The 27,894-nt window shown below is 43.1% G+C and overlaps 1 protein-coding gene across 5 annotated transcripts in view; it reads right to left on the bottom strand.

Annotated features, from left to right (window-relative positions):
• The window catches only part of LOC137464292 (DDB1- and CUL4-associated factor 12-like), a 115,572-nt gene extending 103,167 nt beyond the window's left edge, over window positions 1-12,405 (bottom strand). For 2 of the 5 annotated variants that reach the window (XM_068175575.1, XM_068175576.1), the window contains exons 1-2: window positions 12,124-12,404; window positions 11,138-11,392 (exon numbers count right to left, since the gene is read on the bottom strand). In XM_068175575.1, the coding sequence (XP_068031676.1) occupies window positions 11,138-11,392; window positions 12,124-12,195 (327 nt within the window). In that variant the 5' untranslated portion in view covers window positions 12,196-12,404. Of the gene's footprint in view, window positions 1-11,137; window positions 11,393-12,021; window positions 12,075-12,123 lie in introns of those variants that run through there. The other 3 variants (XM_068175573.1, XM_068175578.1, XM_068175577.1) reach the window with 3 other exon arrangements.
• Between the last annotated feature and the right edge of the window lie 15,489 nt (window positions 12,406-27,894).

The raw sequence follows: 27,894 nt of genomic DNA, 5'->3' as shown, positions 1-27,894 counted from the left end.
GCCTGTGGGTAACTCCCTCAACCTTATGCTCGAATATAACATTGTAAGGAATAACAGTCCTGAAAAAGGCAGCAGCATCCCTGAACTTTTAACCAAAAATAAGAGTAAAAATCTGGGCTCTCTTGGAACAAAATGGCGGCGCCTTACAGGGTGTTGCCATACAACGAAATGGCAGCCCCCTACAGGAAGTTGCCGTACAACAAGATAGCAGCCCCCAGTCCCGAGCACCCGCAGTGCCGCAGACACCATTTTGTGACCACTGAGACTGCCGACCTCCCGCTACAGCGCCACCTCTGGCCGCTTCTATTATTGCAAGGAAAAGGGAAGATAAAAAATAGTGTAGTTCTATACAGAAACGCAGGTGGAAGAAACAAATCTACAGGATGCAGCTCAACTATATCCAAAGAAAGAACCAAATTTATTTCCTCCAGATACCAGACACTTTTCGAATTTTCAATCAAGTAATCACTGAGAAAAAGCAATCCTGCAAACCCAACCTGCAGGAAGCCCAGAGGGCACAGATGCAGAAATAAAACAAGGGGTATCTGAGCTATTCATTTCATCCATAGACTGCCTCACACAAGCCATTGCTGCAATGCGAACAGAAGCCATCAAAACATGCTTCAAAGCCTGGACATATAAACAAATATTGCTCAGAACCCACAAAAAATACAAAGTAACCTAATCGGTGTGCTAAATGCAAAAAGAGAAGACACTCTATAAATCAATGCCATTCTAAATATGACATAGATGGAAATCTTCTACCGGGAAATCTTCTACCTGGATTGGAAATTTGCCAACAAACCCGTATGTTTTCTGCATCAAAACTATATTCAAGTAATTTTGGCTTGGCCATTTGACCTTATTGATATGACAGCTGAACCTACTTTTAAAGTGAGCTTGAAGAATCATTATCCGGACATGATTTTCTAATTCTTCACTGATTTGAGGTTTATCAGCTGTTGCAGACTCTGGGATGACAGTTCAGTGTTATAGTGCTTAGTAATTATATAATTTCACATGTGTTATTGATTGTGTGTATTATCTGATTAGTTCCTAATTGCTGTCAGTTTCTTCTTCACTACATGCATTGTTTTGCTTTAATGTTTCCTGATGTTAATACCAAAGAATGTTAGTAATGACAACTTATGTTGCTATCTTACCTATCTCTATACAATTTTTCAAAACAGAACTAATAAATATTTTGTTTCTCATATCAGAGCCCATTTTTCATTTCCAGGTCTCATTAGCACTCATTTTTCCTTCATAATCTGTTTCCTTTGCATCAACAGGTGGAAGAACTACCTTGGCTATCAAGGCAACCTGTAGTAGGCCTCACAGTTTTTACTAATGCCAGTTGAAAAACTTGTAAAGCAGGCCTTACTTGGCAATACAAAGACAAATGGATCAGGTTCTTGAGTTACGTGCTGTTATCAGTGTTTGAAAAATGGACAAATGATCCTGTTAACATTGTTTCTGATTCTCTCTGTGTAGTAGGTGTTGTTGAGCGCATGGAGCGAGCATTACTGAAGGACATTCAAAACCAGTGGTTGTGGCAACTCTTTTTGCAACTATGGCAGTTACTTAATTCTCGCAAACAGGATTATTTTATTACCCATATGTAGGAATGTGCCCCTTCTTGACAGAGTGACCAAATTATCCTTTGTCTCATTATAAAGGAAAAAAGCCCAGAAGTTTCTCTCCTCAATTTGGTAAAAAGACACCTCATAGGACCTTTGGGACTTCACCTCAAACCTAGAGCTGCCAATTGGACAGAAGCCAAAAGGTCCCACCTAAGTAATTCACTAGGAAAAAAAAAAAGAAAATAAAGGAAATAATCGCTTTTGTGGAGTGTTTTAGCAGGAGCAAGAACCTCTTGCCCCTGGCTCTGGTTTTTCTCTGCAAGACCTTTGTTATACTGCCTTTTATTAAAACTTTTCTGTTTCCAACACTACCTCAGAAGCCATCCTGCTAATTTTATGCCATTTGAGGTAACTGAGCTATCTCGGGTGTGATGGGTTCTCTAAGAGCTCATAAGACCTGGCTTGAGGAGAAAACCCATCATCCATATACAGAGTCACTCTGGATTGATGGGAGGCCTGACCTTAGGAAACAAGAAGACTGACCAACTGGTGGCACCACTTTGGGCCTCTGCTTCTCCCAACATTGATAAGTTTGGCCAGGCCAGAAGGGCTTGCAAGTTTTTTCACCAAAGCTCAAAAGTTTTATACAAACAATTTGGGATATCACTGCGGGATGCTCAAGGAATTGTCACAACCTGTCCGCAATGCCAGGGTATGATTGGCGGATTGGGTCCTGGAGTCAACCCTCGCAGCATGGGTCCCTTACAGTTATGGCATACTGATGTAACTATTGATGCCCCTTTTGGTTGCTTTAAACACATTCATGTAACTATAGATACCTTTTCTGCCATGGTTTGGGCCACTCCTATGACAAGCAAAGGGTCTCGTTTTGTCATTGGACACTTGCGAGGCTGCTTTGCCATAATGGGTTTGCCTCAGGAAATCAAGACAGACAATGGGACAGGATATATAGCCCAAGGTACCCAAGATTTCTTGGCTCGTGTGGGAGTAAAGCATAGCACAGGTATTCCAGGTAACTCCACAGGACAAGCTATAATTGAAAGGACACATCAGATACTGAAAGGACTGCTTGATAAACAAAAAACAGGGGAGGATGGGCTGAGCCTGCAGGACAGAGTGCTGAAAGCAGTTTATGTTATGAATCATCTACGGTTAGTAGGTGATTAAACCATCAACAACCAGTGCTACCTGAAACCATCAACTATCCTCAGAACTGTGAATGCTTTTGCTATCCTTGGGTGAGATTAGAATATTTGGGGTGTGGATCAGATAGGTGGTGTGAGTTTAGAGGAGAAAGCTTCCCAAGGTGTATAGAGTGCAGACATCAGCACACCCAAGAATTCAGTACATGGGTGGTGTTATCCCAAGCAACAGGAATATCGGTTAATTCCCCTGAAACCTGTCGAGATGTGCTGAGCTTGTTTGAGAATCAAGAGCAATTGTAGCAGGCTATTCAGTGGTATCATAATGAACTTCGAACTTCGGAAGCTCGAGCAAAAAGAGAGAGAGAATAAGATCAAGGCTACTGAATGTGGGAAAGGAATATGTATCCCTAGGACTTGGGGAGTTAGACCAGATCAGTGGGAACAAATGAAGCAGAGGTGGGAAGAGAAGAAACAGAGAAGACAGCATAGGAGAAGGGCTCAAAGAGCAAGAGGCACAGTCAGTTTGGATTTTATCCCTGATCTCATAGGGGGAGGGTTTTTTGCCAATGATAAGGATGAAGAATAGTCTTAAATTATATGTGCGGTTTTTTAGGAGTCTGTTGTGATGCACTAAATAGCTTATTTAGTTGTTGTTTTGCACTGAGTGATTGGGAATTTGCACTGAGTAGTTTTTATTTTGCACTATGTCACATTGGTCTATTCCACACACCTTTCCCCTCCCCCCCCTAAGCCTCAGGTGTGATGGTCTCTCACTGACCTGCTCCCCCCTCCCCCTCTCCTCACCTGTGTCCCATTGGATGTGGCTTCCCAGTTCTGCCCCATCCCTTTTTTCCCTGGGCTCAAAACCCCCCTGGACGACACCTTCGGTCTCCTTTTCTCTCCTGGATGCCACCAGACACTTTGGCCTCTGTTACCCCCTGAGGCATTGCCTGGATCTGAGGTGGCTCCTGATAATAAACAGGATTTAGTCCCTAGGAGAAGAGCGCCTTTCCTCTTTTATCTGTGTACATGTAGGATTCCCCCCGCCCGTGCTCATAGGGGACCAAAGGGAATTCCTACAGGAGTCTCCCTCTGTTACATGTGATATGTGGCAACATCTGCAGTGCAGAAGAAATTAACTCACCAGGATGGCATTGACAGAATATGTGGCTTACTTGGGCCAATGCTACTGGGGTGGATTCCTTTTGTTTATCCTTAGCTATGCTGAAGATCCTTTCTGTACATGTTTAATTGGTATCCCAATAAGTAACTTTACTGGTTATGCAAAATGGGTAGGAGTTGGAGGAAAACCATATGTGGGAGCAAATAGATCAAGCGCGGAGAATCGCTGGTGTAACATAACTAGAGGTGGTACAAAATTGGACATATGCAAAAGGTTGGGGATTAAGCTGAATGGTGAGGGCTTCCAAGCAGGTATGATAACACAATCACTGAATGAAAGTGGACTAGAGCCTCAAGAACTAGACTTGTTAGGATTGGTACCTAGGAATTATTGCATGTTTTTTAACTACTTTTTAAACGCAAAATCAACTGATATAAGCAATGTCCTAGTCCCACGTCCCAAAAATAATAGTGTCATCCTTAATTCCAATTCTCCATGGTATAAGAACGTGACCAAATATTGCCACAATTGGACTTATCCTAGAAGTGCTGGTGAAAATGCGACTGTAAGAAAGCTTCCACCAGGTGTCTTTTTAATCTGTGGGGATAGAGCATGGTCCGCAATTCCAATAAATTAGTTTGGTGGACCTTGTTACTTAGGGAAATTAACCATGTTTGCCCCTAGCATGCGCAAAATGCTGAATCAGACTATTTGGAGAGCAGGACATAGCAAGAGAATTAAAAGAGCAATCACAAGCTTAAGACCTGATTGTGACAATCACGTAGAGTTTTGGGGCGCTCCAGCATGAATAATTCCTTACTCCAGGTGTCACTGCTGCTCAGGCTTTGGGTACTCTTAATAAGTTGGGATGCTGGACAGTCAAACAACTAAACATAACTTCAGCTATTTTAAATCAGATGCTCACTGATGTAGATAGTATTAGACATGGCACACTGCAAAATAGAGCTGCTATAGATTTTTTGCTATGGGCGCGGGTGTGAGGATTTTGAAGGAATATGTTGTATGAACCTCTCTGACCATTCTGCATTCATTCACAGGAAACTCAAACAATTGCAAGATAACATGAAGAAATTGACTGTGAATGACTGGGGTTTAGAGGAATGATTTGAGGGATGGGGAATAACTGGATGGTTGAAAGATATCATAAAGGGAGCTTTGTTATTACTAGTAGTCATTATTATATTGCTTTGTGTTATTCCATGCATAATAAAATTGGTGACCCGCTTGGTAGAAAATACAGTAAAAAGGGTTTGGCTGGTGCAAGAAGAAGGGGGAATTGTATCAATGTATCTGAACAACTTACGCAACATTGTGCCCCAACCAAACTAGCTATTCTTATCAGAGCCCTCTGGAATTCATCAAGGTTACTAAGACATAAACTGTGCTAAATTAAGAAAGAAGATGCTGAGAAACAGAATACCAAGACCGCAAGAACTAGATAACAGAGGACTGTGAACCATCTGGACTGTAATCAATCACATACTCTGAAGAGTGTGTGCAGAATGCGTGGACAAGATAGAGGCACCAATGAAGAAATGCGTGACTAGTGTGTGCAGTAGTTTTAGAATGTATAAAAAAGTGCATAATATAAACAATAAACAGCTTCTGCTTCATCATATTGGTTAGTTGTACAGGAGTCCTGTTTCCTGCAGGCTTCCTTTGGGGTTGCTCCCCCAGTGATAGGAGAAGTTAGTCAAATGTTGGGAATTGTTTGGGATCTGTAAATTCCCTATATACCCCAGTTGAGTGGTAAGGCTGAATGCATGAATAGAACCCTCAAAATGCCGATTAGTAAAATTTGTCAGAAACATCCATGAGATGGGTTCAAGTCTTGACTATAGCCTTACTGAGAATCTACATGCAACCAAGGCAGAGGGATGAGTCCTTATGAAATATTGCATGGAAGGCCATATCAAATTGTGTATATTATGGGAGAAATTAATATGAGAGGAAAATTGACTTGCAGAGGTATTTAACAGCTTTTAAGTTCCACTTTGCAGAAACTCCAGAGATTCATCATGTTATCCAGATAAAAGACCAGACACACCTGCCCATCTGTTGCAGCCTGGAGACTATGTTAAATGGAGAGACAGTAACCTTACAACCTAAGTGGAAAGGGCCATTCAAAATCCTGACTACCCTCACCAAAGCCAGAGGTGCTGGCAGAGAACCCTGAATTCACTGCTCCAGAGTTAAGAAAACCTCTGTTCCTGAGACAGCTGGAAAACAGAGACTGATACAAATCAGGATGATGTGATTTAAATTGTTCTTTTGTGCCTCTTATCTGCACAGTTGGTAACCATGATTCAGATTTGGCCCTAAAATTTTGCATGTAGCTCTAGTCCAAAATGTATCCAAAAACTCTTCATAAGAACAACTTGTTAGGTTGGTATTGGATCATTAACACTGGTTGTTGTTCTTATGCAGATCAGAGTGAAAGAATTATTAAGAATTTGGTTGAAATCTGAAAGCAAAGTCAAATTCTACACCAAGTAGCTCTCAAAGGAGCTCACTGAACCTTGAATATCTTCAGTACACTCACTTCATGGTCACCAAACTGAACCTGGATAACAGAAATGTTCATAGTAGTTATTGTTCTAGTTGGCAGCTGTATAACAACTAGTGGGATGGCTGGTTGTGTAAACTAGTGGTATGGTTAAATATAGAGACGAAACAAGATAGAGTCTTGTTAGTCTCTACAAAAAGGGGGGGAATTATGCTGTTTGGGTTTTGCCTTTTTCCTATGTTCTCTGTATTCTTTGCACATATATTTGTAGCTTTGTAGCCTATTGTATTAGTGACTTGTTTTTCCAGTACTTTTCCATGGCCTTTCCCTTGGCAGAAAAACAAAACAAATTCCAGAGCTCCAAGCCCCAGGGGGTACAAGGCCCCAGGACTATCTTGGTTCTTCCTGGGAACCAAGGCCAAGAACAACTCTCAGAGATACATTTTCATGGACAAAGTACAGCTAGTGCTGAGGGCGGACTCCAGAGAAGAGGCTTAACCTGGGGGGAAATTGAATCACCACTTGTCCTCCTAATTGGTGCTTTTTATCAATTATGCTAATTCCCTAAAATGTATAAATATGCACTAATCCCTGGGAGGGGCGGACTTCTGTGGACATCTTTCCATAACTGCCTCTGAAGGCCTTCAAATAAAGATCCCCTTTTATATTACCGCCTTACTAAAATTATCTTGAGTTTCATTTCCAGGTTGGGAAAAAGTCAACACTGCAGCTGTCCCCTTTTCAAACTACTTAAAATCAAGTTAATTAGGAAACTGCCCTGCTTCATTAACTAAGGAACTTGATTAATCAATTTGCCAGAAGTAAAGAATGTGGCAAGGAATCAAGTATCTATCAACCAGAGTGTGAATTGGAAAATCCATCCTTAATTTATATACAATACTGTGATCAGAACAGTTTGCCAGGCTCTTTCATCAAGTATACTTCCATTTCATGACCTGCCTTTCAGAGACCAGTTTGGGGGAGGGGAGAAACAGGAACCCAACAAATTTACCAATTAATTAAATATAAGTGCCTTTCCCATGCATCTTTAACTGAAAGCATTGACTTTATACAGCAAAATTAAACCCCAGACCTACTAAATGTCATTTCAAGGCAGCACCTTAGACTCTTGTGTCCTCTGTTGCTGCCCCTGCATACAGAACAGCAGATGAACAGGCAGCCCTATCTTTTAGTTGATCGTACAAATCAACCAAACAAAGGGTGTCACCTTGAGCTACAGCACTTTTTTATTATGCAAGCAGGATGGACATATAGATTTACAAAACTTAAAGAACATGCATGAAAAAGACTGCTTATTCCTCACAAGACATGCTCTGTGTCACAGCTCTTCACATCCTGCCCTCAGAAATCACAGGCACATTTTTGTCATTCATATTAACATTTGAAAGAAACCCAAGATAAACACATTGCCCTGCTAAAAATTGAGTCACTAAGAGAAAAGCAACTGTGATGAAGTTTCACAATTGGCTTAAGCTAATCTTTGAGAATCCACTTGCCTCTTCCTCATCCACCCAAACAGTTTCATGACCCCTATGACAACAACTAGTCCTCAGGTAGCTGCAAGATCAGCTGCATCATATCTCTGTCTCAGTAAAACTAACCCTACAAGAAAGCCCATCTGCACAAAGCAGCAAGCTGATCCAGCTGATTCCCCAGCCACGCACACATCAGTGCCAGCAAGAACAAGCAGGTGGGAACATCCTATTCTGCAAAAGTACAACTTCAGACAAAAATTTCACCCTCAGCCAAGCAGGAAAATGATGTTATTCTTTTCCTTCAGATTTGCTTTTTGCTAACAACAGAAGCAAGACAATGCTTACAGTGTCATTATACCAATACCCCCACTGGTCACACTGAGTAGCACTGTTTGATTTTTCCCAGTCTTTACTTTTATTTAGATTATAAACACCTTTTTTTTCTATGTTAATAGAATGCTTGGCTTCTGTTCTGCAGCAATACATACTTACTGATAAAATACCACGCCCAAAAGAAACATGGACTCTTTAAACACTAAGATATCAAACTAGTATGCCCACTTTCTGGTGGAGATCAGAACATGCACTAATCTTAGCACAAAACCTACTCACAGGTTGTGCTGTACAGGCAATGCAAGTGGGTAATGGCCTCACATGTCCTACTTGAAAGAGTGCAGAGAAACAATCCATGATATAAAGAAACATCTGAGAAGTGAGCAGTGGTAAAAGAAGCCAGTGAGTTTGATACCAAGAAGATTAATGAAATTTCTACAGTAACTGTGAGCTTTTAGTAGAAAGACACTGTGACTGTGAACTTTTAGCAGAAAAGACACTGTGGACCTTTAGCAGAGAAGCAAGGCATGCAGAAATTGTCCTCCAAGCAAGGACAAGGACGTTGGAAGATAAAGAGGAGACATCTGGTTTAAGAATGCAGCTACAGCCAAAACAAGCACTGAGTTTGGGAACTTGGGCAACATGGGGAGGATTTTTATGGTAATGGACAAATTATAATATGCATGTAGTGACTGTATATTAGCAACACATTTGTAGAAATCAGGGGGGCATGTTAGGAAGGAGTGATCCTCCATGGCCTTATAGGCACATGAATAAATGATGCCCTCTTTAACACAAAAAACAGGTGTTAGGGAGTCTCATTACAGTTTTCAGAGATTTGGTAACAAATTGACTGACTGAACTACATTTACAGAGACAAGACCACACAATCAGACAATCCATCTTGATGTGAAACTCTGAAGCACTATCTAATAGGCACACACTTTGATATAATTGAATTTGTTCAGTGCCAAAATCACATTTGTCAGTTTTTGTATCTTGCCCTCCACATTTAATTTTAGGAGGGTGGGAGACAGCACATGTTGGCAGATGACAAAGGATGGAGAAGTGAGAGACTTTGCCTGCTAAAGGGCATCTCTACCACCTACACTATACTTGGCACAGAAACTACCAGACTCTGAAGACAGACATGGGTATCACATGCAGTTCACAGAAAACCAAATACTCTTGAGACCGAGGCGATGAACAGACATGGAAACTGAAGGCAGAGAGATTCTATTTCAGACTTAATTCCTGTCAAAAGACTGTTTTGTTTATACAGCTAGGCCTTGCTTCTTAAGAGCTACTGCATGAAAGCCTCCTGCTATGTAACTATGAATAATAACAGAGCATCTGAAATGAAAAAACAAAACAAACAAAACCAAAAAAACACTGTCCCTTGCGGGTCAGATCACTGAGTGTGGCTTTTGCAAAAAAAAAAAACAACAACAAAAAAAAAAAAAAACAACCAAAAAAAAACCAAAAAAAAACAACACCAACTTGAGGCAAAGAAACAATCACACCTAGTGATATACTTTGAGGTTTTAGAGCTGCTTGATCTATACATTCTCTACAATGCTCAATTCATTTCTGTGGCACTAACCAAGCTGCAAAGAACAGGTTTGGGATTTTGCACTAATTAAATTAGAATTTCATATATGGCATTAAAACCTCAGCCAATGAAGTTAGGCCACTAACTCCAGCAGAGAGAGCGTTACCTAAGAAGTATGATCTCCTCCATTTATTAATCACATAGTACATTATTTTAATATTTTCCTATAAATGGATGCTTTGGAAATATGAAATCTGAAACATGACAGAGTCCGAACCGATTTCAAATTTTGCTAAAGCATGTAAAGATACATAAGCAAGGGAAGTTATTTAAACACTGAAAACAGATTTAGAGTGGAAAAAAATTACGAACTGGAAAAGCAAAAGAATAATCCTGAAGATCTAAATTAATTTTTTTCAGCTTGGAACATTTCTAGTTACTCTGAAGAATATCTGGAGTTTAACCATAGTTTTTAGTTTTGTAGCAACTTTTTGAAGTCACAGAATCACAGAATCATTAGGGATGAAAGGAACCTCTGGAGATCATCCAGTGCAACCCCCTGCTAAGGCACAGCCACCCAGAGCAGGTGACACAGGAACATGTCCAGGTGGGTCTTGAATGTCTCCATGACCTCCCTGGGCAGCCTGTTCCTGTGCTCTGCTACCCTCAACATAAAGAAGTTCTTCCTCATGTTGAGGTGAAACTTCTTGTGCTGTCGTTTATGGCCATTGCTCTTCATCCTGTTACTGGGCATCACTGAAAAGAGTCTGGCACCATCCTCTTGGCACTTGCCTTTGAGATATTTATATGCATTAATTGAGATCCCCTCTCAGTCTTCTCTTCTCTAGACTAAACAGGCCCAGCTCCCACAGTCTCTCCTCATAAGAGAGATGCTCCAGACCCAAGTCAGCAGCACAGAACCATACATAAAACCAAATGGTAAAAGACTGAGCACAATAGAGTCTTACTAGCAAGTTTTGCCAGGCATGCTAGCTACCATTTAGCAAAGCTAACATAACTCATTAGCTTTACATTTGCAGGACAGGAAGAAAGATCGACCCCTACTGTTGCTTGCCATCCTGCAAATAGATGTAAATCGCTCTATGTGGATTAGACAGATACTGCATGAGATATAGGCCTCATGTTCAGGTTCTGGGCCATACACATAGTGCCATGTTTTCAGATGAGAATGGGTGATCGTTAAGCCTTACCTTCATTCAAAATTAATTGTGCACAAATTGGAATCCACACCTAATTATTTCCTAATATATTCCTTGGCTATCTACATACTTCAATTATGGTGTCATTTGGGGGTAGAATAATTAACAGCGAGAAGCAAAAGCTAGGTGGCACTTACTGTGTTGCATTTTGTCCCACACACCACTTGCCGGTGGTTCAGCCACTGGGAGGCAAATACTTTATTAAGGATTCCAAGGTGAAATTCTCTCTCCTTCAAGAGGCTGGGAAGCTGTTGGGCTGCATATCCATGCAACAAGCGGTGATAGCTGGACTCATTCTGCATCCAGACCTCTCTACCTTTCAGGTAGTACACCACAGACTTTTTCACCTGGTGGAGTCTTTTCCTTTTGTGAACTGAGTGATCCCACCCATACTGTGCAAAAGAAGCATTAAACTTAGATAAAGCAACTAGAACAAACCTGACACAAGCCATCTAAATTCAAATATATTCTCAGCAAAATACTGAAGCCTTCCAAACTACCCATATAATACCATACACGAAGATTAACTCATAAATTGTGATAAAGCCTTCAGCAACATAAAATTAAACATAATTATTTGCTAAAGAAGTAACACTGCCATAATACTGAAAACAATCCACCCCGGTTCGGCACCGCTGGGACACCGAAAGCTTATAGAAACAAGAGGAAGCCAAGAAGCACTTTAAATGGAAAAGCAGCCTCGACAGCCTCCCGGCGTGAGCTCGGTAGGTTTGGAGGTGACACCGCGCGGGCCATCTGATACTGACCGCGCCGTTCATCAGCCTCCTCCGGCCCGGCCTGGGGTGGCCTCGCAGTAACGCTCAGCTCTGGGCCGGCGGGGACTCGGCGGTTACGGGCCGAACAGAGAGCTCCCGGGGCCACCGGGACAGGGAGCAGAGACGGGGAGAAGCTGCCCGCTGTATCACACCGACAGCCACTGTGGCCGGGACTACTCCTTCCCACCATCTCCTCCCCAGGACACCTTCCCCAGGCACCGAAAGACCCCGCCCTTTTCCCCTACCTCAACTGGGCACCGGGACACGGCAACCCCCAGTCAGGGTCACCCCAGGCACCGGCATGTGGGCTTCTGCCCTCATACACCCATTCCCGCCCCCCAGCCTACCTGCTCCCCCTGGAGCCCCTCGGCGGCAGCCGTCGCCGCTTTCCGCTTCCTGCTAACTGTTTTCCGGGCCATAGAAGGAGGCGAAGGAGGAGAAGGAGGAGGAGAAGCCGAGAGCCCAACCTGGGCCCCACATGGAGCAAGAGGGGCAGGGGGCCACCGGGATACGGGGCAAATAAGTGCAGGGAGCCAAGCCCAATCACTCTCTTCGTCACAGACCCTACCGACTGCGCTTCACGACATTTTCTCCGAGGTGTTTTTACGACAGTCGCACCGTGCCTTTGCAACGGTTGTCTCACCCTGCCCGAGTCTCGTTTCCTAGCAACCGGAGGAAGGAGGGCGGCGAGCTGGCCCACCCTCTGCGGCTGCCAGGCAGCGTGGCCTCATCGGCGGCGGGGCGGCGCCCCCTGGCGGCGGCCCCACCGGAGCTCGGAGCGAAGCTTCCCGGTTTCGCCACTTGTCTGTTCCCTGCTGCCCTGCACGGATCGGCGGCTCTCGCTGGCGGCCTCCCCGGGCACCGTCAATTTAAGCATAGGAGAGGCCCTGTATTATAACACCGTTTCCAGCTACTGTGTAGCAGATTAATTCTACCCCAGCCCAAACCAGCAGAGTGATCTTTTACTGAGAGACAGCCTGTGAGCATATTCCTGTTGATTGTAACATGCATAATCTGAAGTTCTACATATCTCCTGTGGGAAAATCTGACCACAGTGATAAGAAAGATGTGTGTTAATGTCTTTACAAACAATTCTGTGGGTGAAGGTGTGGGTGTTAACGTCTTTGAAATGTGTCTTTATGTCTCTACTAACTTTGGACAGCAGGTTTCTTACAGGGCCCAGACAGCTTGGCTCCTGAAACAGACAAGTGGGGTCTACACAAGGCTGAACTTCTGAACTTTGGGTTAAAACAGTAGGTTCAAGGGGGGATATGTGTGTCGTGGTTTGACATGGAAGTGATTTTTTCAGGAAGTTGGGTCAAACCAATCAGTGGTCAAGTTTGGATATTGGCACCTGAAGTGACCACTGAAGATAGGGATACGCCTCTGAGAACACAGGGGGTTAAAAGCAAGAACTCCCAAGAGCTCGCTCTCTTTGGTTCCGGTCAAGGTGCTGTGCAGACCTCCCCTGCCCAGCCATGGGGCTGGGTGGGGGAGGGGAAGCCATGAGGCCTGGTCGAGGTGAGCTGAGGGGTAGAAGGACTGGAACTGAGCCAGCTCCTGTGGACGGAAGGGTGGAGAGAAGTGGAGATGTCTTTTTCATTCCCCCCCCCCCCCCAGAGGGAAGAGACAGAGAGTCCGGACGGCACCTGTAACTTTGCCGGCGTGGAGGACAAAAAGGGGGGGGGGGGGGAAGGCACCCTACCTTGGCCTTGGGAATCGGCTGCTGGGCAGAGATATCAGCCGTCCAGGGAGTCTGAGCTTTTAACCCTTTCCTGGGAAATGAAGGCTTTCTAAAATATGACTCCTCCTCGATTTGAAGTAGAAGAGAGACAGTCTGGGATCCAAGATGATGGAAGAGGAAATTCTTGAGTTGGAAGGAGATGATGGAGTGGCTTGTGGCTGGACTTTTCTTGTTAGCCATAGACTGAACCAAATTCTCCTAACAGAAGCTGCACTTAGGGTGGTGCGTTGGTGTGCCAAGAGACCTGTTTCGGTGATTACCAGCAGAGGAGTAGAGAGAACAGAGGAGAGTTGGAGAAGGTGTGGAGAAGCCCTCTATCTTCAAGGAAGAAGAAGAGGAGAAGAAGACCTCTGTTCTTGGACCCTCAGCCCCAGGGGAAAATGGGGGGGACTGTAGTCCCAAAATGAGAAACTGAACTGTTGTCTCTTTTGGTCCATGGCAAAGCATCCTTAAAGGAGCCCTCTGAGCAGTCTGTCCATGCACGGTGGTGAGAGCACTGTGACATGGAAAGGAGAGTGTCACCATGGCAGATTTTTCTCCGGGCGGTTGCCATGTGTGACATGGAGACACAAGGGTGGCAATTGTGTTTCCTGGGGAGTCTGTGGCACAGGAGAGACTCCTGTCTCCCTTGAAAGATTGAGTATTTGAATATCTGAAGGGCAGCAACTTGATCAAGATCCTGGGTGGTGTCTCACTGTTGAGTTTGTTTAGAAATTAGGTGGGAGGAGGAGGGGTGTTTTGGAAAGTCTTCATCCAGGATTTAGTGTTTGTAGTTTTTATAGTAGTAGTAGTTTAATAAAGTTCTTTTCTTTGTTACTAAGTTTGGGCCTGCTCTGCTCTGTTCCTGATCACATCTCACAACAATTATTTAAAAAAGTACATTTTCATGGAGGCGCTGGCATCGCGCCAGCGTCAAACCATGACAATGTGGTTGGCAGTTCGGGAAGGCTGTACCTTCCTAGTACCTCTGCCAGTGTGGAAAAGAAGAGGGGGCAACATGCGGCCGGGAGTTTAGGATAAAAGGAGGCTGTGCCTACCGAAACCCTGAGAGAGAAAACCCCGTGGGAATGTGAAAAACATGTTCACTCTCCTGTGAAAATCTAAAAAGTTTCATAAAGGACAATAGGAGACAAGGACCATAGAGCAAAGATTAATAGGGCCGGATGCATCATGGCACTCAGCCAAGACCACGCCTTCTAGTTTGGAAACACCCTTTATATGCCATTTATATTACATCTGCCTATTACATATTCATAGACCCTTATGCATGGTAAACTTTCTTCCCAAACTAGTTTACATGTTCCAAGAACTGTTTAGCATGGCTCCTTCTCGGTTCCACCTTTTTATAGGGATATAAAATTTCAATAGCCAAACTGAATTTTTCTTCTGTATCTTTTATTTTAAAGAAAGCAAGCAAGCAGCACTGGGTGGTTGGGGAGTCACTGCTCCACTAACAGTACACACCACTTACAAGTTCAGCAAAATATATATAATGTTTTTGAGCCTACAACGCATTTTCCAATGTGCTTGTGTTAGTCCGAATCAGCAAATATCAATAAGCTGGGATCAACAATTTCATAATCTTTCCAGGTGGTCGTTGGCTTCCTGTCCTTCTTGTGGTCGTCTAGAGGGAGGCCTTACATGGGTGTCTGCTACATGATTTTTGTCAAGTGTGTGAAAAACGCCAATCACTTGGTTTTTAAAATTTTAAAAGTTTAATAATAATAAAATAGTTATAAAAATAGTAATACAATTAGAGTAATAAAAATTTAGAGTTAGGACAATTACAAGACAATAAAAAGCAAAGAATTACGGACGTCCGGATGCTCTCGGGCACTTAAGCCCAATAAGCATGTTTTGTGACCAAAGGGATAACCCTTAAAAACCATACACTGTTGCATATTCATACATACTTCATGGTTATGCATACATTCTATTTAGAATAAGAAACTCTGTCTGGAATATGTCAACTCCTTCTAATCCCCACGGCGTCTTCGAGTCTGAGCAAGGCCTGAAGAAATTAGCTTCTTCTGATAAGAGAACCATAAATTCCTCTTCTCTGGAAGATTTAGGTGTTTTGGGATTGTTCTCTCAAAGCGAGTATCTCATTCTTTTAAAAAAAACCCCACATACATAGTTACTATCTTAACTACAAAACTACATTTACCATACTATCAAAATGTTAATACAGCACTTCTAATCAATATAACATAATACGTATAGTATTCAATTTAATATTTGCGAAAAGCCAATAATAAAATATGCATTTTTCACATTTATATTTCTCCCAAGTCTGTCTAACCATTCGGTTGGAGTTTCTTCTTTCCCCTCCTGTGCCTCAAAAGCCTTTTTAGCATTTTTGCCCTCGAGCTGCTGCCCCTTTTATTCCCTTGATTATTAAGTTACTATACTCATTCATATGTTTTCTCCCCTCCTCATTATTTTGACCCCACGCAGGAGGTGAAGTTGGCATTTTCTCCTACTCAACAGCCCCCTGTGGATTTTCTTTATTCCAGGCTTTTATGCCTGCAATTCTGATCATTTCCCTTTCTTCCTGAGAAAATAGTATCTTTATTATAGACTGCATTTCTTCCCAAGTATAAATGTTTGGACCTAAGAATTGGTCTAATTGTTCAGCAGTGCCTATGGGATCTTCCTAAATCCCTTTGATTTCTGTGAAAAATGCATATTTTATAATTGGCTTTTCACAAATAATAAATTGAATACTCTATGTATTATGTTATATTGAATAGAAGTGCTGTATTAACATTTTAATAGTATGGTAAATGTAGTTTTGTAGTTAAAAAAGAACCTATGTATGTGGTTTTTTTTTTTTTTTTTTTACTAGCTCAAGCAAGAGATGAGATAATCAAGAAACTCTTCACACAGAGATGGCAGTGATGGGGGCCCATAAAGAATTACTGCCTCCTTATCGGAAAAGACAAACATTCCTCCACCGTCTCTCCGTCTTTATGGAACCACCAGGATTAAGGGGAAGAAGTTGACAAAAACCAGAAAAGTTCTTAATTTGCAAGGAATTTATGCATCATGTATGAGATATATGAATACGCAACAGGCTGTTGCTTTTAAAAGTTATTCCTTTGTTCACAAGGTATGCTTATTTGGCTTAAGTGCCCGAGAGCATCCGGACATCCATAATTCTTAATAATTCCGCCCCGCCACCTGTGCTGCCGGAAGAGACGCACGCACGTTGCGAGCCCACCCCGCCACCGGCGCTGTCGGCAGAGATGCACGGGGGAACAGTTTTGAATCTAGCCGCGATGGCGGGACAGCAGAAGCCACGATGCAGACAAGAGATAAAGCCCGCCACAACCTGGTCACGTCACACAGAAGTAGCACAACGCTGTCCACTCCCTTCAAATTCTGACACAGACGAATCAGATTCAGACCGTCCCAATTTTAATAAGCGTAACAGGAGGCGATCACAACATAAAGCATCGAAAACAAAGACTTTACAGCAAAAAATAGCCCGGCTTGCCAGTCTCTCAGCTCGACTAACTCGGTTAGAGGACTCTCCCTCTGAGTAGCACGAGATGCAAAGCAATCAAACTGCAGCATTCACCACAGCCGTTCAAGACACAATGTAACAGCAAGGACACATTACTGCAGCTGCTTCATTAAAGAATTCCCAATGATGATCTCCAAGCATTTCTGCCTTGGTTTCATGGCAGTGATGCCAACTGTCCTCAAGTTTGTACCTCTGAACAGCAAAGAGCGCTGATTCTCTGATTTGAGGTTCAGAAGAAAAAAAAAAAAATTTTTTTGCAACCTGGTTCAAGATGCCTGTCCACTTGCCATTGTTTTTCAATTGCAAAGGAAAAAGGGGGACTCCCAACCTGGTTCAGCAACAATTCTGCTTGAATGGGTGTTGTTTTTTACCTGTTCAATGCGAGAATCATGTACTGACAATGTCAGACCCCCCTGATTGATGCTCAAGGCCTGATTTGGGACTGGGCACAAATCCAAGGGGTCTGAAAGCTTTAGAATTGTGGCAGATGGATGTCATTCATATTCCAGAGTTTGGTAGGCTGAAATATGTCCATGTCACTGTAGATACCTACTCAAAGTTTATTTGAGCAACAGCACAGACAGGGGAAAAAGCTCTCCATGTGAAAAGGCATTTGTTTGCCTGCTTTGCAGTTATGGGTGTACCTGTAGAAATTAAGACTGACAATGCCCCATCATATGTCAGTCAGCAAATTGCCACATTTATGCAGAAGTGGGGGGTGAAACTTACCACAAGGATCCTTTACTCCTCTACAGGTCAAGCTATCGTAGAGAGAGCAAATCATACCCTGAAAGAATATCTAGCAAAACAAAAGCAGAATTATGAGATTGATGTATTTAACTGATTGTCAGAAGTATTGTTTACCCTAAATTACTTGTGTTTAGCAGAAGGTAGAGAAGAACCTGTGGTTGTAATACACCACCAAGCAGTGAAAGACGGACGACCACAAGCAATCCCAGGACTTTATGTGTATCACAAGGACATGCAAAAAGGTGAATGGCAAGGGCCAAGTCCTGTGTTGTTTAATGGTAGAGGTTATATGTGTGTTTCAACAGGTACTGGTCCAGTTTGGGTACTGAGCAAATTCACCCGTGCGTGTCCACAGGCAGAGATTCCAGCCAACCGTGATAACAATGCTGACGACAGCGACTTACCTGGAACATCCCACGACAAGTCCAGTTCTGATGAAAATTAATTTTTTAGAGTATCAGAAATTAAGTTACATAATTATCAGTATAATTTTAAGTTTAGTATAAGTATAGTTTGTATTTAGAATTAAGTTTAGAAGTAAGCTTGTTTCTTTCATGTAAAACAGAACAATCACAAAGGGGAAAAATATGTGGTGGGTCACAGTGTTTTTGTTAAGTAGTGTTTTTGTAACTAAAGTATCTGGAATCCTTGATATCGATAAAAGACAAAACATGTGAGTCACATGGGCCAATCAAATTGGGCAGGATTCGTTCTGCCTGTCACTAAACACACCATCTAGTCCTTTTCGTACTTGTTTAATTGGAGTTCCACTGGGTTCCATGGCAGAATTCAAAAATTGGACCCAAGACAAAATAGACCCAAAAAGTGTTCTAGAAGTGCAAGCTGCTGCAGTTGTGCAGAATCTTAAATTTATTAGTCTCCCACCTCAAGAATTTGATCTTTTGGGCTCTGTCCCAGGAAATTACTGTTTGGTATTTGGGCCTCATGCCATGAAACCAAAACCAAATGAACATCAGCCACATGATAGCAACACTTGGTTGTCTCCCAGATCCCAATTGTATTATAACTGTTCAGAATATTGCAATAATCGGATACAATCCATGATGCCATCAAAAGGGGTGGCAAGAAAACTAGCACCAGGAACTTTCCTCATTTGTGGGGATCGAGCCTGGTCTGCAGTGCCTCACAAAGCTATTGGGAGGCCCATGTTACCTTGGTAAATTAACTCTGTTTGCTCCCACCATCCATCAAGTTATAGGTTTGCCCCAGAAGCCTCGATGAACCAAACGAAGTCCTCTCCAACTAGAACCCCATTGTAATGACCATGTATCACTTTGGGGGCACGCCTCTGTAGTAATATCTTTAATTTTCGCCCCCGGGGTTGCGTCAGCGCAAGCTCTCACACAATTGAAAACCCTGGCCTGCTGGACCTCAGAGCAAATTAATACCACATCTAATATGTTAAGTGATCATGCCAATGACGTGAATGATGTTCGTCATGCAGTTCTGCAAAACAGAGCTGCCATTGATTTCCTTCTTTTAGCACAAGGACATGGGTGTGAAGAATTTGAAGGCATGTGCTGCATGAATTTGTCTGACCACTCTCAATCAATCTATAGACAATTAACACAACTGAGAGACAATATGAAGAAAATTGTTGTAACCTCTCCGTTTACTGACTGGCTCAATTCTTTAGGTTTCACTGGGTGGTTCATGGAATTAGTTCGTTTTGGTATTATAATTTTTATTACTATTAAACTTATTCTAGTCTTTATACCGTGCATATTACAATGTGTACGAAAGGTAACTAGCCACGCTGACACGCGGAGCCAGACTCTAAAACTCAGAGACAGAGTGAGTTTTAAAGTAGGTATGTTTATTCGGCCAGACGCATGTGGGACATTTCCCCAAATACATGCGTACCCCTTGCTTACACAGGTGTTCTTTTATCCCCTGGAGTGTTACATATGCATTAAGTTTCCCCATGGGTCATTTCCTGGCTCCCCTCCCTCTCCGCTCTGTATGCTAATCAGCTTGTCGGTCCTCTGCGCCTGCACAGCTGTCTCTGGTGTTTGTCCCAGGCTTCGGGGATCGTAAAAGGGATGAAGTAAGAATGGTCTTCTTCAGGCTGACTTTTCGACCCCACTGCTTTGCACATGCCCATTGATTCCTTGGCCACGGTCCAAGCCAGGAGCCAGGATCCATCTGTTTCCAGAACATAAGGGGCCCCATTTTTCAGTTGTCTTTACACCCTGTATCCTGTTTTCCATATACATTCCTTCTCCTTATCAGGTCTCTCCTTGCTGCTCTGCACGTAGTCTCTTCCTTTCCCATAGGCCAGGATACGGTATATTCTCACGTAACATAAGGATGTGGCCCTAAGCAATATCCAATATTTTATATGCCTATTACTATTCAATACCTTCTAATTTCTATGATTAATATCTTCTAGTTCTAACCCCATGTTTCAGTCCCCCCTTTTCAGCAAAATAGTAAATTCTTTTACTTAGTACAAGTTCCAATCTCTATGATATGTTTCTCCCAATGCTTTACTATGTATCTGGGATAAAGAGGTTAGTATTGTTACACATAATCCCTAGGCTGTATGTCATGCACTGGTCCATCTAGCCCTCTGCTCTGAGTTCCAGCCACGTGTTTTTCAATTTCTCTGAGCTGCTTACCTAAGGCCACCATGTAAACAGCCAGCCTTTCTTCCCCAATTTGGGTGGATATTCCCTTCTGTACACCATATGGTCTCCCATAGAGCATTTCAAAGGGGCTCAGCTTTGTTTTGGTTCTGGGCTTAAGTCTCTCCCTAGGAGAGATTCTGGGGAATTGGGCATGTATAAGAATTTATGGATGCCCCACTGTTTTCCATATTTGTATTTGAGTGGCTTGCAAAAATATGCTATCTCAGGTTGGCCAGTTGCTCCCCTGACCCTGACATAATCATTCCCTACTGGCACCAGAGCTTTGTTTAAAACTGAAAATGTTGCTCCTGTATCCACCATGAATTCCACCTCTTTCCCTTCCTCCCCCAGTTTCATTTTTATAACCAGCAGATCTCCTGGGGTAAGGTCCCCCGGTCCCCTTCAATTACTTTCTGTGTGAGCAACTACCACCTCCCTTCCCTGGTTCCCTTTCCCATTTCCTTTTTGTTCAGGGCACTCGTTTTTCCAGTGTCTAAGTCTTTTGCAATTTGCACACTGATTTTTACCCAACCGGAGTGGTCCTTGCCTAGGTGGTCTTTGTCTCAGCCCTCCTTTATTTTCTTCTTTTACTACAGCCATTAATTTTCTCATTAAAACTAGCTGTCTTTCTGTGTCTGTCAATGCATAACTGAATATCTGACCAGTCTGGGTTATGCTGCTTAATCATATATCTTAACCTTTTAGCTGTTCCTATTGGGTCACTTCTATAGTTTTTGGCAACTCTTTCCCAACCTTCTAAATCAATTGTAGAGAAGGGGACTTTTATCAACACCCTTTTCTTCTCAGGTCCTATTGTTTCCCTTAAAGGGGGCTTGTATGATTTCCTTTGTTTGTTTTCTAGTCTGAGATGCTATGGGACTGCCTGCACTCTCATCACTATCACTCTCAGGCAATGGTGGATACGATATAGTCTGTAACTCAGAGGTGGGTGGGGGAGCAGACGGTCCAGCCTGTCTCTCCTCCAAGGGGGCTGAACCTGTTCCTCCCCTTAGTCCCCTTTGCTCCTCAGGGGGTGACACAAATAAATCCAACAACTCCTGCTTTTGTGTTTCTTCTTGATAGACCTTATCACGATGTGTGCAACGCTGGTTTATTGAGCAGGTGCTACAACATCGTTTCGGCTGCTTCCTATTAGCTTTGCCTTCCCTTTCTAGGGCTAATACCAGGGGGTCAGAAGGGGCCCTGATCCCACAATCCCTCTGCCATTCAGGGTGATTTCGGAGGGAGAAAAACATATCTGCATATGAAACTTCAGTCCACTTACCCTCACGTCTAAGAAATAGCATTAGTTCCAATAAGGTATCATAATCTAGGCTCCCAGTCGGGGGCCATCTGGCTCCGTTTTCCAGACGATACAAAGGCCACCACTGGCTACAGTATTTTACCAGGGTGCGTTTGGACTCGACACCCCCCGAGCCTGCAATCTTCTTCCAGTTAGCTAAAATGCAGCCCAGAGGGCTTGCCTTGGGAATTTCTCTGCTCTCTCCCAATCCCACTATTTTCTTATCTTATGGCTTTTATCCAGATCTTTCTCACACTCTTGCACAGTCTTTTCCTAATCCCTTTCTCCTAGCTCCAGATCTCTGGAATTAAATAGATCCTAAAAAAACAAAACACCCTTTAAAATTTCTAGCTCTGGATTCTCCTGACTCTGCAGCTTATATTGAGCACAGTAACCGTGTCTCATACATGATGGGCAATACCACCACTCCCTGTAGGTCCTGCACTCAACCAGCTCCCACTCTAGATATTGCCCTTGTCAAAACAGAGGGTCCTAAGGTTCAAATCCAAAACCACTGGGGGAAAGGATCCCCTCCAGCTGTCCTGCCACGGCTAGTAAAGTACACTAAACAAACCCTAAAAACAATACTCACAGCAAAAACATCAAATAGCAGTAGCTGAGAACAACATTTATCAGAGCAGGCCTCACAACGAAATACTTTACACAAAATACTCACAACAAAACCTTAAACAGCATTAAGCAAACCTAATACTCACAGCAAAAGCATCAAAACAAACAGCACCAGTAGTGCTTCAAACAAAATGCAATATCCAAAAACGATGCAAGGAGTTCAAAGAGTCCACACAAAGGTGCCACAATTATAACTTTTGACGCAAGCATCAGAAATATGCCACAGTTTCCCAAACACGAGTTACTTCACACAAAACCTTTAAAACTCACACATACGCCCAGACAGCAACAAAGCTCACACACACATCAGTGCAAAATTCACACACATAAACATGAGTTACTTCACACAAAACCTTTAAAACTCACACATCAGTGCCAAATTCACACACATAACAGATAAAACTCACATACACCTAGACGGACAAAACTCACACACACATATCACACACCCAGACAGCAACCGTACACCAAGGATTCAGTGAATCCTCCCCCGCTGCCTTTCCGTCGGTCAGCGGCCCTTACCGATAGCTGCCCTTTCAGCTACCGGTTACTTGCAAGTCCAAACCAAACCAAGACCATGCTCTGTGCGGTCAGACGTCTCTGATCGGCTTACCAGCAGTCACTACGGGGTCCCCCCTTTTTTAAAAGATACATACCGTTTCTCCACTAGTTAGGAGGTCGTTCTCTGCCCCCGCAGTAAGTGACACGAGAAGCGGAGTTCCTCCAGAGAAATCCTGGGGCACGCCTTAGGAAGTCCGCCCCCGAGCCGGTCCCACGGCTGGCAGAGAAGTCCCTTCGTGGTCGCCAATTGACACGCGGAGCCAGACTCTAAAACTCAGAGACAGAGTGAGTTTTAAAGTAGGTATGTTTATTCGGCCAGACGCATGTGGGACATTTCCCCAAATACATGCGTGTCCCTTGCTTACACACGTATTCTTTTATCCCCTGGAGTGTTACATATGCATTAAGTTTCCCCATGGGTCATTTCCTGGTTCCCCTCCCTCTCCGCTCTGTATGCTAATCAGCTTGTCGGTCCTCTGCGCCTGCGCAGCTGTCTCTGGTGTTTGTCCCAGGCTTCGGGGGTCGTAAAAGGGATGAAGTAAGAATGGTCTTCTTCAGGCTGACTTTTCGACCCCACTGCTTTGCACATGCCCATTGATTCCTTGGCCACGGTCCAAGCCAGGGGCCAGGATCCATCTGTTTCCAGAACATAAGGGGCCCCATTTTTCAGTTGTCTTTACACCCTGTATCCTGTTTTCCATATACATTCCTTCTCCTTATCAGGTCTCTCCTTGCTGCTCTGCACGTAGTCTCTTCCTTTCCCATAGGCCAGGATACGGTATATTCTCACATAACCTAAGGATGTGGCCCTAAGCAATATCCAATATTTTATATGCCTATTACTATTCAATACCTTCTAATTTCTATGATTAATATCTTCTAGTTCTAACCCCATGTTTCAACGCCTTCGAATCAGTCTGGGTAGCTCAAAAGGAAAAAGGGGGAATTGTAGAGGAATTTCTGAGAGAAATGGGTCACAATCTGGATGTGTGTGATTTATATGTTTAGAGTGAAGGTTGAGCTACCCCAGCCTAGGCCTCAGATGTGGGCCTCAGAGGCCTGAAAGCCTGTGGCGCAGTTAAGAATAAGTTTGTGGCGCAGTCAGAAATTATGTCAAGGTATAACACCATGTTCTGAGCTATCTAGGTGTGAATTAGTATAGGTCTGCAGTGTGGAAGTTTAGCCACCTTAAGAAAGGAACAAACAATGTTTGCTTGCCAATGAGAATGTTCTCACAATTGTAAACTATCTAGAAGTGTATAAAAACTACTGTCTGTAAACAATAAAGGGAGAATGTCGGATTAACCATATTGGTTTGGATCTGCGTTTGTTCCTGTCCAGCTCACCTTTTTATTTTTGGCCCCTGTTTCACATAACTTTCTAACATTACACATATATATTCATTGTAATATTTGTGAAAAGCCAATCATAAAGTATGCATTTTTCACATAAACAACCATGTGTTTAGATACTTCCTTGTCCTTCATACAGAAACTGCATTTAAACTCGTCTTCCTCCAGCACCAAGGCTTCATCATCCCACATTCCAGCATCTCAGAGTCTGCCTACCATCGCTCCCCCTTCTTTAACTTCTCTCTTCCTTCCCTATCTTTTCATCTTTTTTCTGATTCAACACACTTCAGACTGCACAAGATGTACACACAACTAGTTTGCTTCCGAAAGTAAGCTTGTGACTTTCTTCTACTAGTTTTGCAGTAGCTGCTATAGCTTGAATATATACTGGCCAGTCATGGCTCACTGGGTCTAACATTTTTCATTAATAAGCTACTGGTCTCTGTACTCCTCCTCACTCTTGAACTAAAGATCCATGAGCTACTTAATTTTTCACATTTGCATACAGATGAAGGTGTTTTTCTAGTGAGAGTAAGCTTAAAGCTGGTACTGAGGTCAGTTTTAAATTTAATTCTTCTAATTTAACATCATCTTCCTTGGTCTAATTTATATAATCTGTAGGTCTCTTTCTAATAAGTTGCGACTTGTTCTAGGGACTAATAAGACATCCCCCATCCAAATTCTATTTTTTTGTTTTAATTACCACATCTTTAATAACAGGAACTGTAAAACTCTCTCTCCTTGCCCTTGTTACCTTTACAGTGTCTTTGCTTACACCATAACATTTTGGAATATTTAAGAGGCAGGTTCCTTCTGCCCACGTGTCTACAACAAATTCTAATTTTTCTTCTTGGAGACCCATTTTTAAAGTTATTATAGGCTCAAGATGGTATTCGTCCCCCAGGAAACAGAGCTTATGAATTCTCTTTTCTCTAGGCCTACCTCTCGGAAGATTTTCAGATCTTTTATCCGATTGGGGCAATTTCTTCTATAATGTCTTTTGACTCTACAGTAAAAACAGATATTTAGAGAATGCTCCTGAGATATGGTTTGTACTGGGGTTCTGTTCTTTTCCTTTCCCCTGTCTCTATGACTTTCATGTCTTGGAGTGATGCCTGTGTGTGGAAACCCAGGGCACCGGGAATATTTCTCTGTCTGCTCTGGGGTGTCCTGACCCCCAGGGGAGCACTGACTTTGACCCTCATTCATGGAGAAAACTTCCAAAGCCTCAAGGTAAACTAGAAACCACAAAAGTGTGAAATAGATTGTAGAGATTGTAGATAGTAGTGTAGTATGTCACATGGGTGAGAAATTTAGGTTGTAGGATTTTTAGTATGTTATAGATGGGTTACAGATGGAGGATATAGAGTGTTGCCTTGAGTTCCCTTCTTTCTTCTTCTTCCTCTTTCTTCTTGGGTTTAGGTGGTATCTTGTAATTGGGTAGAAAAATGTGCATTGCTGGTCTTTAGGGGTCAGTTATTGGGTTAGAAAGGAAAATAATTTAGGTGTCACTTCTTAATTGAGTAGCTTAGTTTTTTATTAGACTTAAAAGGCTTTGTAACAAGAGATTGTTAGCCATTTTTGTGCTATTTTTCCCACACGCAGAGTCTGGTGCAGACAGTGTGCTGAAGTTTTGATAAGATAACAATAAACAGAAGCTGAAGACCGAAAAAGTCCAATGCGTCTCTCGTTCCTGACACAGAAGTGCTCTAGGAGGGTCTCCCCTGCTAGGGGAGCCCCCAGGGAGTTGCCCAACTTGGGGCCCGCAAACTCACAGATTCTTCTGGAAATTACTTTTTCGCATAGTGGTTCACCATAATTTTTGCTTTTACTTTAGCTTTTTCTTCATCTCTCTGGACATAAATCTTTTGAGCCTCTTTTAATAAATTATCTAGTGGTCTTTCATGCCAGTCTTCTATTTTTTCTCATTTTTTCCTAATATCTGGCCAGGCATTAGTGACAAAATTAATTCTTAACAGAGCTTGTCCCACCATAGTCTCAGCGTCTATTCTGGAATATTGTTTCATGTTTCTCTTAAGTCTGTCTAACCATTCAGTTGGAATTTCTGCTTTCCCCTGCTCTCCCTTAAAAGCCTTTTTAGAATTTTGCCTTTGGAGTGCTGCCTCTTTTATTATCTTGATTATCAAATACAATAATCATTCATATGTTTCCTCCCTTCCTCATCATTTTGACTCTAATTAGGAGGTGCTATTGGCATTTTCTGATCTCTTGGGGAGCCCTGCTGGTTTTCTCGTTCTCAGATTTTTATCCCAGCAGCTGTGATCATTTGCCTTTCTTCCTGAGAAAAAACTATTTTCATTATAGATTTCATCTCTTCCCAAGTATAAATGTTTGGACCTATGAATTGGTCTAATTGCTCAGCTGTGTCTGTGGGGTCTTCTAAAATTCCTTTTATTTCTCTCTTAAAATTTCTGACCTCAGAAGAAGTCAAAGGTGCATTTACAATCCCCATTCCACCCCGTCCCATTGGAACCTATCTTAGCAGAAGTAAACTAATCTCCTCATCTCACTCTTTTTGTTCTTTATCCTCTATAAACTCTTTCCCGTGTTTTGAGGAAAGATCCGGAGAGGGCTGTCTTTTAACTGAGCTTCTTGTGTTTCGATAAGGTACATCTTCTTCAGGAAGAAAGTTTTCTTGAACAGCAGGAGCTGTCATTACCAAGGGAACGGGACGCAGGGCAGAGACGGATGTAAGTGTCGGAGGAGGGGTGAGGGGAGGGATCCGTGCCGAGGGTTGTCCCTCCAAGGACCGGGCGTAGGCGGGGTCTGTTGCCGGAACCGCCAAAGGAGGGCGTTCTTCCGGTGGAAACCAAACCGGAGCGTGGATAGCCCGTACATGGTTCATGGCTGCAGGGTCGGTAACTCCCGGTGCAGACAAAGCAGGCGGGGCGGCCCCGGCAGCAGCGGCAGCGCCCAGCGCAGCCGGCACAGGCGGAGTAGCCGGGGATGAGGCATTGGGGACAGCCGCAGGAGAAGCGATCGGGGATGGGACGGCCGGGAACGACGGGACCCCTGGCACGGTCGGCGCGGTGACTACAGACCATGCGGCAGGAGGCACCCCTGGCACGGCCGGCGGAGCGGCCGCGGGCCAGGTGGCTGGCACCGGGGCAGACAAACTCACTGGCGGGGCCGGAGCTGGGATGTGGGCGGGGACCGGCGGGGCAGCCGCGAACGGTGAGGGAGCAAGCAGGAACGTAGGAGGTAATACCTGTAAAGGATCTTTTTTTTTTTTTTTTTTTTTTTTTTTTTTCTCCTCTTGTTCCCAGCCCTTTTCGCCTTTTCTTTCCCCATTTTTTCTTTTCTTGCTTTGTCTCGGGGGTTTCTGATATTTTAAAGATTTTTATTCTCTTAAGATCTCCCATCTAGCATACGGTATCCTCTTTCTTCTGGATTAAACGGTTCTTTTGAATTTATAAATAAATTTAGAGCCTGACAAGTCTAAACATCAGAAAAAAAACCCCGTATCTAGGCCAATAAACGTGGTCAAATCTTATTTCCTTCTTTGCCCATTCATACAAAATTGGATCATCTTTACTTTGTCCTTTCTCCTTGTATAAGGATTTTTTTTATCCCAGTT

Source organism: Anomalospiza imberbis, chromosome W (assembly GCF_031753505.1).
Source record: "Anomalospiza imberbis isolate Cuckoo-Finch-1a 21T00152 chromosome W, ASM3175350v1, whole genome shotgun sequence".
NCBI lineage: Eukaryota > Metazoa > Chordata > Aves > Passeriformes > Viduidae > Anomalospiza > Anomalospiza imberbis.
The sequence above is the reverse complement of the archived record's forward strand: the minus strand, read 5'-3'. Positions and strand labels throughout refer to the sequence as shown.